We start from the raw sequence: 11759 nt of genomic DNA, 5'->3' as shown, positions 1-11759 counted from the left end.
GGCCCCCCTGTCCCCACGTGAGGTGGGCAATGGTGGAGCCCAAGAGGAAGAAATTTAATCATTGCAATGAAATGGGAGAAAATAAAGATTTTTTTTTTTTTTTTTTTTTGGTGGGGTCGGGGGGAAACCTGGAGAGAGCGAGTTTCTCAAGTCAGGAATTTTGTGGGGGAAAACTGCAAATTAAAGCACTCGGTGTGCACAGGGGTGGGTTTTTTTCGTGTGTCCAGGGTTATCTTTCCCCTCTGGCCGGGGTTCGGGGAGGCCGACAGCACCCAGGGCTGGTGGGGAGGAGGCAGGGGAGGAGCACGGCTCACCTGGGCGCAGGTGCGGCAGCGGGATCACCGGGACAGGTAAGGCTCTGCTGGCTGGGGAGGGGGATCGTGTTGGGAAAGGGCTAGGGAAGGGGCGGGGGGGAAATCACCCTGAGCCGTGGGGCTCACCCCCCCCTAGCTCGGAGGGGAAGGTTCCCCACCTGCCCACCCTTTGGGTAGGGATGGATGTGGGGACCCCTGAATCTGGCACCCAAACCAGCCCCAGAGGGAGGGAGGAGAGGGTTCAGGGTGACCCCAGACCCACTCCCCTTGGGAAAGAAAATCATGGGGGATGCTGGGGTGTGGGTCTGCCCACCTCACCCCTTTGGGGTGTCCCACCGCCCAGCGGGATGGGGCAGGGGGGAATTTGCTGCTGTCCCCACCAGGCTGGGGTGGGACGCGTGGGGCAGCCTGGCAAACGTTTTCCAAGGAGGAAGCTGAAAAACAAACACGCTACGTGGGGCCCAGCAGCAGGCAGGGGTGAGTGCCACCCCCCCACCCCCCCCCCCCACCCCCCCGATCATAAAAGCTCGAACAGCTTAGACCCACGTCGAACAGCTTAGACCCACGTTGAACAGCTTAGACCCACGTCGCTGCTGCCTGCGTCCAACCAGAAACCCCCTCCCCACCCTCCTCTCCCCACAGAATCACCCACAAAACTCTCTTTAAGTGTCCCAAAATGTGCAGATCGGGAGGAAAACCAGAGTCTGGGGGACTGCCCTGCTTGGGGGACAGTGCCCCCCTAGCAGGGCACTGCAGGGAGGGGTTCTTCCTTCTTGCAGCTTCCTTCCACCAGCTTGTCGTTAAAAAACGAGCAACATCCCGCTTTTGCAGCAGGGTGCCATCGCCCAGGCACAGGGCGCTAGCGGAGGTTTATGTCGGGCAGCCACGGCGATCTATTAGATCATTAAATCGGTGCTCAACAGCCTCAGGTTTGTGTGTTTAAGGGGGATGAGGGGGTGTATCGGGGATATGTTGCAATGGAAATGGTTTCTTTAGTAGCTGGTCTTGGACAGTTTTCCTCATGGGATGTGGAAGGCGGCTGGGAGACGTGCTTAGCCTGGGTTGCGTCGTGGGGCAATCGGGACCGTTTGATGCTGAGCAATTTTCTCATCTGCGGAAAAAATACCGATCTTTGCGGCGTTTCTGGTGGTGGTAATGCTGGTTTTGAGTGGCTGTTTGGGTCGGTGATTGTGAGGAGTAGGGGTTGGGGGTGTCGGGGCTGTCCCACCGTGGCACGTGGTGGAGCTGGGGAGGCAGTTCAGCGCACAGACCTTGGCTTGCCAAGTCCCATGGCAACCACCACCTTTAAAAAACACTTATCTCTTTGGTGTCACGCAGAGGCAAAGAAAAATGGCTTCTAAGATGGTAACACGCATTTCCCAAAACAAATCATTTTGAAAGTCAGACCCGGTTGCCTTAAAACCACAAATAAGCAACTGTAGGTCATAAAGAGAAGCAAAAGGATGACGAAGCTCCCACTCTGAGCCCCTGTAATTAAGAAGGCTTTGGCTAATTTATTTCTTATATTTCTCTGCTTGGCTGTAACTTTGAGCTGCTGCTTGCTGCTTGCCTGATGGTGGGGCTCAGCACAAGGGGTAGGGATGGAGCATCCAAAGCAGGGACTTAAGAAAAGGAAGGCAGAAAGAGCGGTAGCCAGCAGAGCGCAATATAACCTCTCCATCGCCAGCTTTTCGGTCCATCTCTCCCCCAGTGTCTCTCTTTAGGTGAGTCCGTTGTGTCTATTAAATAGAGCTGGGGTCCAGCATCCTAAATTTGAAGCTTTCATCTCAGTTTGAACTTCCACATTGATTTTTCCCGTTGCAGCAGGCCTTTGTTTTCAGATTAGCCCGGTCTACCTCGTGTGCCTGCCTGCGCAAGCTCCGGCAGCACCTGATGGTCCTCCAGATATTCCCCGGCAATTGAGCCTAAGAGGCCCCGATGCTGATGATAATTTTTAACCCAAGTCTAAACCCACTAAGGATCCTTTAGAGACAGAAAAGTTGCTTTCCCCGTTTTGCAGACGCAGCTGGTCTCGTGAGTATTAGTAACAAGTAACGTGATTGCTCAGTGTCACCGTTAATGCTCCCCAGTGCAGATGGAGGCAGAGATAGAAGAAAACCCGATGATAATGGGATGAAATGGTTCAGAGTAGGGTTTTAGTCTGACATTAATGCATTAGGGATCCAACTCCTAGGGGAGCTAATGGAAGTGCTGCTATGATTAGAAGTGCCTCTTCAGACAAGTAAGACAGCACTGGTAATGGAGCGAGGCAGTGCAGGCGGGCAGCGGGCAGCAGGAAAGCTCGTATTTGTAGGCGATGCTTCTCCCGGCATCTCTTGGGTGTCTCCTCTGCCCTCTTTCTGTCTGCAGGGTTATCCCACCCTCATGTCATCTTCTCCAGCGGTGGGCTGCTGCCGGCCCTCCCAGGCGGAGAAGTTGGGCTGTGGGGTTACGCCGCACTCAGAGCAGGGAGGCACCGGGCTGCCCGAGGATGCTCCTTCAGCCAAAGCGCTCCGCTGCTCTCAGGCTGGAGGTCTGGGCTTGATGCTGTCCTGAAGCCTCAGGGTCGGCAGGAGGAGACCCAAACCACCTCTAGAAGGTTGGAAATAGCTTTGTTATTTCCAGGGATACACCTCGGTGGCATTCCCCAGCTCAGCCTGAGCTCAGCCTTTTCCTTTTCTTTTCTTTTTTTTTTTTTTGCATGCTAAGACATTTCTTCACTGAGACTCTTCTTCACTGAGTCAGCCTTTTCCCGGGGAGTGTCCCTGTAACCCAGGACACTCCAGGAGCCAAGCAGCAGGTCCCACGGCGAGCAAACCAGCTCTGGTGTGACTGAACTGCCTGATTTGCAGAGGTCGAAGGGCACAGTTAATTGCAGGGGGGACGGCTGTGAGCTGTCTCCAATGGCAAACTTTAGACTGTAACTTCCAAGCTGGGGAAAATGGGAGCGGTGCCCTGACTGAGACATTATTGATGCACTAATAAAACCTTTACAAAAACAAAAACAAAAACAAAAACAAACCAAAACAAAACAAAAAAACCCACCCTTGGTAAAGCAAATGAGACCTTTGGAAAACTCGAAAGTTTTGGCTGAAAAGGGATTATCTGTGGCTGCCAGGGTAGAGTGAGAAGAAGAGGTGAAAGCCTCGTTGGGCTCCTCGCCATCCTCCCTGCTGCTCCAGACGCCTCCCCGGGTGGCTGGGCACATTAGCTCTGAACCAAGAGAAACCAGCTCCTTTGAGAGGTGGTAAGAGCAGATGAAACAGTAAATCATTAAGCCGGCGCAGCGCACGGCATTGTAATAAACAGGGGGCAAAGTGCACTAATTACAAGCCAGCAGGGATGCAGATGCATTATCGAACGCGCAGGTTGGGCGACGAGGGAACGAGGCAAAGCCACACTTTGCAGGGATGTCCTGTGATGGTGCTTGTTGCTACCAGCCCCACCATCAGCTGGACCCTGAGCTTTTCCTTTTCCCCAGCGTAGCTGATAGCAGGCAAAGTCTCGCTGCTTTTGGAGCTGGAGGGATAAACAAAAGCTGTTTGCTCCAGGGCACTCGCAGTTGAAAACAGAATTGTTTGGGGGTTGTTGTTTTTTTTTCCCCCACTGTGTTCACCTTTTGCATATTTTCAGAGGAGGAAGAGAAGCAGGAGAAATAGTTTTGCTGGTCACGCGTCCCACGTAAACTGCCCTGCTTCCTGCTACGAGCCGTCGGGTGGGTACAGACGGCAGCAACCCCAGAACAGCCCCGCCGCCCTGCCGAGCTCAGCCCATCTCACGTAAGCGCCCCAAGGTTTCAAACATTTAAGTTTCCCCACTTTGATTGACTAGTGTATCCTTTCGGTCATCCCACTCTGACTGCACCCATCTCCCGTGGGAAACTATCAGGTCCCGTTAAATCTCTGCCTTTAAAATGTCCCTGCTGGAACTAGGTCACGGAGTTATTGACTATATATTTGACTATATATTCCTGCGGGAGTGTTATAATTATAGCATGAATGTGTTGTGATATGGCTGCACTACTTCTTGTTGTGGTATTCCGGGCTCGGGTTAGTTCTGCTTTCGGTCATTATCCTGGTATTAGAGTTTCATGTATGTGATGGGATTCTCTGCTCACCCAGAAAACAGGGATTTTTCAGCCACCTCCCCGGCTCAGGTATGCTGCTCCCTTAATCACAGGGATACAGGTGGATGCTCTGATTCCCCGATTGTCTCTTTCAAACAGACTATTGTATTAACCCACTGGACTGTGCTCGCATTCCTGGTCAATGGCGTCCTGCTTTGATTTTGTGTTTAATTACCCAGTGCCCCCTCTGTCAATAAATCTCTCCTTTTAAGTCACAAAATAAGGCAGAGCCTTGCAGCACTGCTAACAACTGCCTGCAAAGCTGCTAGCCAATACGGTAGAAAATAATATTTCTATGCACAGTTTTTCCACTCTGGGATTAAATCCCTTCCTAAATCTGTTCGCATGAAACCCACCGTGATAGCTCCCCGGTGCGTGGTGGAGGCAGGACCAGCCTGGTGTAAGCCACAAGGACCTCAGCCGTGTTTGCTGCGGCATATGCCTGCCTGCACCGGGGTGGTGTTTGCACGAGGAGGCAATGTTTGCTCACCTCCAGGTGTTGGATTAGCTGGTTTGGTTAAACCAGTTCACATTGGGCAGGTTGGCAACAGGGCTTGAGCAGGTCTGATCTAACGCGGCGGATTTGCCTGCCTCTGGGAGGTGGTATCTGCACCCTGCTGATAGCGTGGGCAGGGACTTGAAGGGGCGAAACAAGGTGTTCCTGGGACAAACCGACCTGAAATTAGGTATTAATAAAGCCAAAGCAACTGATCGCCTCTCTCAAAGGCTGGCAGCAGCAAGCCTTGTCCAACCTCACACCCAGATTACCCTTTATGCAGCAAGCAGGCAACAGGAGAGTAAGAGCATTTTTTAATTTATAATTCCAGCCGGTGGGGACTGAAGCCCAAAACACAGCTGGGGAAGGTGGTTGAAGGATAACGGGGTCGTGGGCATCTGGGATGGGGAGGTCAGGTCCAGCATCAAACGATGCAGATGGATGGCACCCACTCCACGAGAGAGCTGGTTTCTGCCCAGCGCTAAGCGGAGCTCGGAGCGGAGAGGAGCATCACTCAGTGGAGAAGGAAGCCCTGGGTGCCTGCAACACAGCCTTTGCTATCAATTAAAAAAGATCCTAATTGACCAGCCTGCCACAACCGACCTGTGATCGCACCGAGGCAGGCCTCCAAACATATGCTCGAGCCCACATGAAAGAGCTAATCGTTTCTTCACCCAATTAAGCAAACCAGCAAATGGCAAACAGGAGCCGGCTGGGTTTTAATTGCTGTAATTCTCCTAGGAAACGCGTCCCCCGGCTCTGCTACAAACCGCCCGCATGTGCCCCGGCACCAAGGGGCACCAAGGGGCTCGAGCAGCTCGGTTGGGATCCCGGGGCTCCGCGCAGTGCAAATCCGGGCTGAGTGATGCTCCAGAGAGAATAAGGGGTGGGAGGCGGCAGGGATGCCGGTAGCACGTTGGTTTGTTTACCCAAACCCAAAATGTTTTGTTTCCAGCAGCTTTTATTTCTGAAACTACATTTTTAACAAAATGCTTTGGCTTTGCGAAATAGATGTGGGGTAGCTTTGTGGGTTGGTTTGGGTTTTTTTTCCTTCACCCTCCACGGGCTAAATAATTCCAGGAATTTAAAAAAAAAAGTTGGGCATAGCACACGATTTCTGTGGCTGTTCAAGGAGCTGCAGAAACCCACGGACATTTACCCCTAGACCTTACTCTTTTCCCTGCGTGTTATCTCTCCTCCCTGGTCCCCAAAAGCCCACCCTGCCCTGGTCGGCAGCAGATGCTCTCAGTCATACCTGCAGAAGGGTAGGAGAAGCAGAGACCACTGATGGGAGAGATCCTGGGGGATGCAAGGTTCAGACTGGGATGTGTCAGAGACCACAGCAGATATGAGGCCTCTGCTAAACTGGTCTGGGCTCTGGCTTTTGTGGATATTTCCCAGTCTTGGGGCAAGGACCTCAGGGAGGTCCCAGATGTTCCCACCTCTCCCCCTTGGAGGCTTTCCCCATGCTCCTTCCTATTCCTATGTGCCTGGTCAAGCCTTTTCCAGTCCTTCCTGAAGGGAAAATCCCATTATCTTTTTTCCCCAGTGTTATGTCAAATAACTGGTGTATGTCGTATAATGACGTTTTTCTTTGCCTTGTAGTGAGAGGAGGTTGTCAGGATGGCAAACTTCAAGGGTCACGCGCTCCCAGGCAGTTTCTTCCTGCTCTTTGGGCTCTGGTGGTCTGTGAAATACCCGCTGCAGTATCTCAGCCAGAAAGTAAATAAGAAATACCACAGGATTTATTGCTTCCAGCGCGTGGATGCCATCGAAGGGGGAATCAAAATCATCTTTGCTCTGATAGGTAAGGGTTATATTTGACTAGCAGTGCTGGTAACTTCCCGGCCGGTAGCAACGACCGTACTGGAGCCTTTGCTCCAGAGAAACCTGTCCAGACATGGTAGGATGCATCTTAGATGTTCATCTTGTCTTGATCTGTAATAGAGTTTGATGTGATAAGACAAGTCTCATACCCCTTCCCCAAGCTGAGCAACCATTAGTACGGGCAGCCCTGATTTTTGCACCCAGCCTTTTCTCCCTAGCGTAAACCCATCAGCTCTTGCTTCAGACCCCCCTGCAGCAATGAGTAGCACCAACCACCATGGCAAATAAACCATCAGGAACGCCATGGTCTCATGTGTGTCTGTGCAGGGATGCTGGCAGAGCAGTTCGTCCCGGATGGCCCCCACTTGTACCTCTACAGCGGGGGGAACCGTGACTGGGTGAAGCTGATGAACTGGCAGCACACCACCATGTACCTCTTCTACGGCCTCTCCGGGGTGGTGGATGTCTTCACTTACACCTCCCAGGTGGTGCCGCGGGGTCTGGATCGCCTCATGCTCTCCGTGGCTGTGTTCGTTGAAGGTCGGTAGAAGGTGGCCCGTGACTCGCGGCAAGGGGGGGATGTTGGAGGGTGAGTCAGAAAGGGACCAAAATTTGCCAGACTGAGGTAGTGCTCTGAATGCCCCTGAAGATAAAACACGTTGTAGGTGATATATTATTGAAGGGTGGTCCGTAGCAAGGTGGGAAATACAGGCATCGATAAGTCCTGGCTTTGCCTGGTTTGGGATTTCTGGGGTGGCAGCAGTACAAAGCAGTGGGCTGAGTTTCCTCATTATGATAAATGGTTGGTGGATGCTGCATTTATCTTACATCTACAGAGCTGCTCGCATGCCCTGCGTTCCCCCCCGAGAGCCATTAATTGCACTGCAGGCAGCGTCATCCTCATCTGCTTGCGTTGCACGTGGCAAATTCGACTGACTTATTCCAGCTTCAGTACATCATGAATATCATTTTGTCTTCAGGCTGTCTCGCAAGTCATGAGCCAGGATTTCAGACCCCTCTTGGATCACATGGGGAAAAGGCACTAGGAAATGAAGGTCTTGCTTATATAAAAAAGCCCTTAAGGAAGGCGTGTCTGTTGTTATTTTCCCTTCCCTGATCCCAGTGGTTTCTGAAGCAGAGCAGGGGCGGCTCAACAGGCGCAGTCTGGCATGTAAGAAAAAGAAATCTATCATTTACAGCTCCCGAGAAAATGGTGATGTTCAGCAATAGAAAGGCAGGACACAGCAGGAACCCGGCTGCGAGGGGGGGTGATCAGAAGAGGTGATGGCACCGACACGGGAAGAACCCCCCCGTCAGCTGTCCTCTTTGGTCCCCGTATTGCTCAGACCCTCCTGCCCCACAGCTGGGCATCTCATCCCTCCAGGCTGGTGGGATGGCAGGAGACCTAGAGGGATGGTGCTGTGTGGAGTCCCTTGTTCTCATGGTGACCCGTCTCAGTTTGCCAACCGGGTGGGTGATTTACTCTGCCGCGCCTCTGTGGTCACGGTGTTGCTAACACTACTCTAAGCACGGTACGTCTTTTGGCAGGTTGTCTCTTTTATTACCATGTCCTTCACCGCCCCATGTTGGATCAGCATATCCACTCCCTGCTGCTCATCGCCATCTTTTCAGGGGCCTTCAGCACCATGCTGGAGGTCTTCCTCCGTGACAACATTGTCCTGGAGATGTTCAGAGCTGGAGTCACCATCGTCCAGGGAACGTGGTTCTGGCAGGTCAGTTCTGCCTTCTCATGTGGAGCAGAGCACCGAGGTGGGAGAGCAATGGGAAAAGAGGAGAATTAGCCATACATCACGTATCAATCGCACGTCTCTGAAGGATAATTTTGCCAGGCTCGCTTCATAAATAGATCATCACCCAGAATGAAAATTTACTTATCGCAGGTCATCTCTGATGACTGCTTCTGCTGAAATAGCTGTTTGTCTTGGCTTATTGCTTCTCTGGGGGGAACAGCAAAAGCGAGCACTTGCAGTGAGCGAGCAACATTTTACAGTATCTAACAACCAAGGACTAATTGCTTAATGTGTCTAATGCACCCTGCAGCACTCCCTCTGGTTTAGTGGAGAGATGCAAACCCCATCAAGCAATAAAATGGCTGAGTAAAAATACAACCAGCTGCTCGCTTTGGTAGTAGTTGGAGCTAACTGCTCCCAAAACCAAGCTGCCACCAAGAAATGCGAGTTCCCCTCCTCTTTCTCAGCCCCAGGTCTGCTGCACTATCTCAAACCAGCCTTTATTCAGAGGTTAAAACTGGGCTGAGCTTGTAAAATACTGAATTTGGAGTTTTTAAAGGATGGCTAGGAGCCTGCAGTGCAGAGGGACAGACCATTGTGTGGGGTTATTGTACAGAAAAAGAGGCCGCAGGCACAGACCTTGCTTGGTGTGGCCTCTCGTTGCAAGGCTGGGCCTCAGTAAGGCCAGTACAAATGAGCATCCCAGTCAGGGCTCAAATCCCTTGGTCACCATGGTGGGGACCGAGATGGACAGGGGGCTGCTGGAGGTACATTGATTCCCCAAGGTAATAAATCGCTTGTATCCACCCAGATCGGTGTCGTGCTCTTCCAGCCATGGGGAGGCCCCACGTGGGATGAGAAGGACCACAGCAACATCATGTTCCTCACCATGTGCTTCTTCTGGCACTGGGCAGCCGCTGTGGCCACCCTGGCTATCAACTACACCCTCGCTTACTGGTACGGCTGGGGGGTGAAGGTGGGCAGGGGCGGGGGTGGCTGCGGTGAGCTGCGGATGCGCTGCAGCCGATCCCAACCTACAAAGTCACAGCTGAATAAGCAGCCCCTGACTACTGCAAGTTTTAGGGCACGGCAACAATTTGTCGAGTGCACGGAATGCAAAATAGTGTCAGCAAGAGGCACGGGTGTTGAACGCGGAGAAGCAAATGGCTGAGCCCCTGGAGCTGCTCCTGGAAATCACGCTGGTTTTGTTTTTTTATTTTTTTTTCTCTGCACCCAGTGCTGGAAGTAAAACTTTTATTCGATAAAAAAATCAAAGCATTATCAGGATGCCCTGACATTTAGTCCCCTCCCCTGCAAGGGTTTCAAAGCGGTTGACAGTCACTGAGTCGTTAGAGGTACAACAGCACTGTGATGGCTAAAACATCACCAGCCCCCAGCATGGCTTTTCCAAGGGGATGGGAAGGGGATGTATCCCACTTTCGAGGGTACTCCTACCACCTGTGAGCCTCTAAGGGATGCTGCATGGCTTGCTGAGACACAGGCTACAGAAGGATCAGTCCAGTCTATGCAAGCAAATAGACTCTAGAGAATAAAAAAACCCAATCCTCCCCTCAACCAGCATTTGAGGACCTCTATAATAGTTCCTGCCCCTCTGTGTGTTCACCACAAGCGCACTTTGCTCCCCTGAGCATCCTGGCATTTGTCTGGGGGTTTTGCTAACAGCAGTTTATCGCTCGTGTGTTCCAGCTGCATCCAGAGGTGCAGGAGAGGCAGCGCGGAGCCCTACATCGGTCTGGGAGTCCGGCAGCAAAAGTGTGACACGAGCTCCCAAGCTGCCTTCTTAAATGGATCTGATGAAGAGTGAAGAGGGTGCAATCTCCTTCTCCAAATACATGAAGAATCTGTTTTCTAGAAGGAATCAAAAAAATCTAATTACATATTTATGGTTTGGAAGGGTGAAGAGAGGTGCCACCTCTCTGCTGCTGGGAAGCACATGGAGCACACCGCGGGCAGCTGCCCTCCATGCCTCCCTGAACATCACCCTCTCTGAAATGAGCACAATTTGGGGTGATTTTTAGCAGCCAAAATAAGCACAGAAACTTAATGTGATGAGATGGCTTCATCCGATGGGTTCCCACGTGTGTTTCCGTAGTGATGGAGGGCATCCTTGGGCCAGCTGACTTTTCCAAGAGCCTGGAGGCTTTGACGTGCCGTGATTGAAGTCAGGGAAACCTCCAGGCTGAGGTCAGGTACCTCTGGACCAAAGCATCATCTCAAGGAGGAAGAGTAGAAGAGTGCTGAATGTGAGATTGTGTCAAATTTGCACCGCCACAGCTTGATTGTATGCAGTACTGATTTTATTACCGAAGCTTTGAACTAAAGAGAGGTTTTGTTAATAGTTTTCTCATTCGCTTAAAGGCTGAAAAAGCGAATAAATGTGAAATAAAAAAATCCGTAGTGAGCTGATATCCTTAAATTTAAGACTGATAAATTATAGAGTGTGTAATAATAGCTTAGACAAATCCATCCCTCAGACCTGTAAAGCTTGAAGGACTGTAAGATACACAGCTTAGCAGCAGGGATTCGTAAAACGTCCCAGTTTCCCATTGAAAATAAACCTCTCAGCTTGGAAAGTGAGATGAAACAGGCACAGGTTTTGTTTTTAGCCTGCCTTTGCCACCTAATCTCTTGTAAAAAGTGACTGGAAATGTCACCTCCTAGATAGGAGGAAAATACACCAGTAGTGAGTATAGGGATTAAAAAATCTGTATCTATATTCATATATAAAAAATAAACACCAGCGCAAACGGAATTGCAACTCTTCATGTCTCGAACCCTGGGGCTGGAAGGATGCTCTGCAGTGAAGTCTTCTCACTGCTGTGTAACGGTGGGGGGATGGATGGCAGCTGGGTTTGTGCTCATGCTCGTGGTGGAACAGAAAAGCAGCTACTGGCAGGTCCAAGCGCTCGCAACCCCACGCTTACCCCCAGGAAAGGCAAAGCTCGTCCTTGAACACCCTCTCCCCTTGTGCAAAGAGCCTGTTGCAGACTAAGGGGGCTGCAGCAGGGATTTTATTGCTTATTAACAGCGCTGTAAGGGCTAACTGGCTTTCTTTGAATGCCAGCTTTCCTATCTATCCACCACTGAGCCGGTTTATTTTGCACGGCTGGATGTCGGGAGGTGCACACAGGCTCGGCGTGCAGAGGATTAAGCAGCAGAGCCATACGTCTCCATAAATCCACCTGATAAAGGCCGTGCCATGAAGTCTCGTGAGTTGTAACCGC

General features: G+C 51.4%; 1 protein-coding gene across 2 annotated transcripts; it reads left to right on the top strand.

The window, feature by feature from the left end:
• Positions 1–1099: 1099 nt before the first annotated feature.
• On the top strand, positions 1100–11223 carry LOC101917813 (transmembrane protein 45B-like). Of its 2 annotated transcripts, XM_005237156.4 has the most exons (7): positions 1100–1243; positions 3948–4093; positions 6542–6743; positions 7091–7303; positions 8312–8496; positions 9326–9471; positions 10222–11223. In XM_005237156.4, the coding sequence occupies exons 3-7, from the start codon at positions 6560–6562 to the stop codon at positions 10337–10339; spliced, it is 846 nt and encodes a 281-aa protein (XP_005237213.2). In that variant the 5' UTR covers positions 1100–1243; positions 3948–4093; positions 6542–6559; the 3' UTR covers positions 10340–11223. The 2 variants fall into 2 exon arrangements, with proteins under 2 accessions (XP_005237213.2, XP_055675303.1); XM_055819328.1 differs by lacking the exon at positions 1100–1243 and having other exon boundaries at positions 3861–4093.
• Positions 11224–11759: the final 536 nt, after the last annotated feature.

The sequence above is a fragment of the Falco peregrinus genome, chromosome 15, assembly GCF_023634155.1.
Source record: "Falco peregrinus isolate bFalPer1 chromosome 15, bFalPer1.pri, whole genome shotgun sequence".
Taxonomy (NCBI): domain Eukaryota; kingdom Metazoa; phylum Chordata; class Aves; order Falconiformes; family Falconidae; genus Falco; species Falco peregrinus.
This window is presented reverse-complemented; position numbering and strand designations above follow the sequence as displayed.

Excerpts from the sequence above, each read along its gene's own strand:
- LOC101917813 (XM_005237156.4), top strand. The coding sequence starts at position 6,560 with ATGGCAAACTTCAAGGGTCACGCGCTCCCAGGCAGTTTCTTCCTGCTC. Across the intron at positions 6,744-7,090 it reads AATCATCTTTGCTCTGATAG|GGATGCTGGCAGAGCAGTTC; the intron begins GTAAGGGTTATA and ends GTGTCTGTGCAG. Across the intron at positions 8,497-9,325 it reads AGGGAACGTGGTTCTGGCAG|ATCGGTGTCGTGCTCTTCCA; the intron begins GTCAGTTCTGCC and ends GTATCCACCCAG.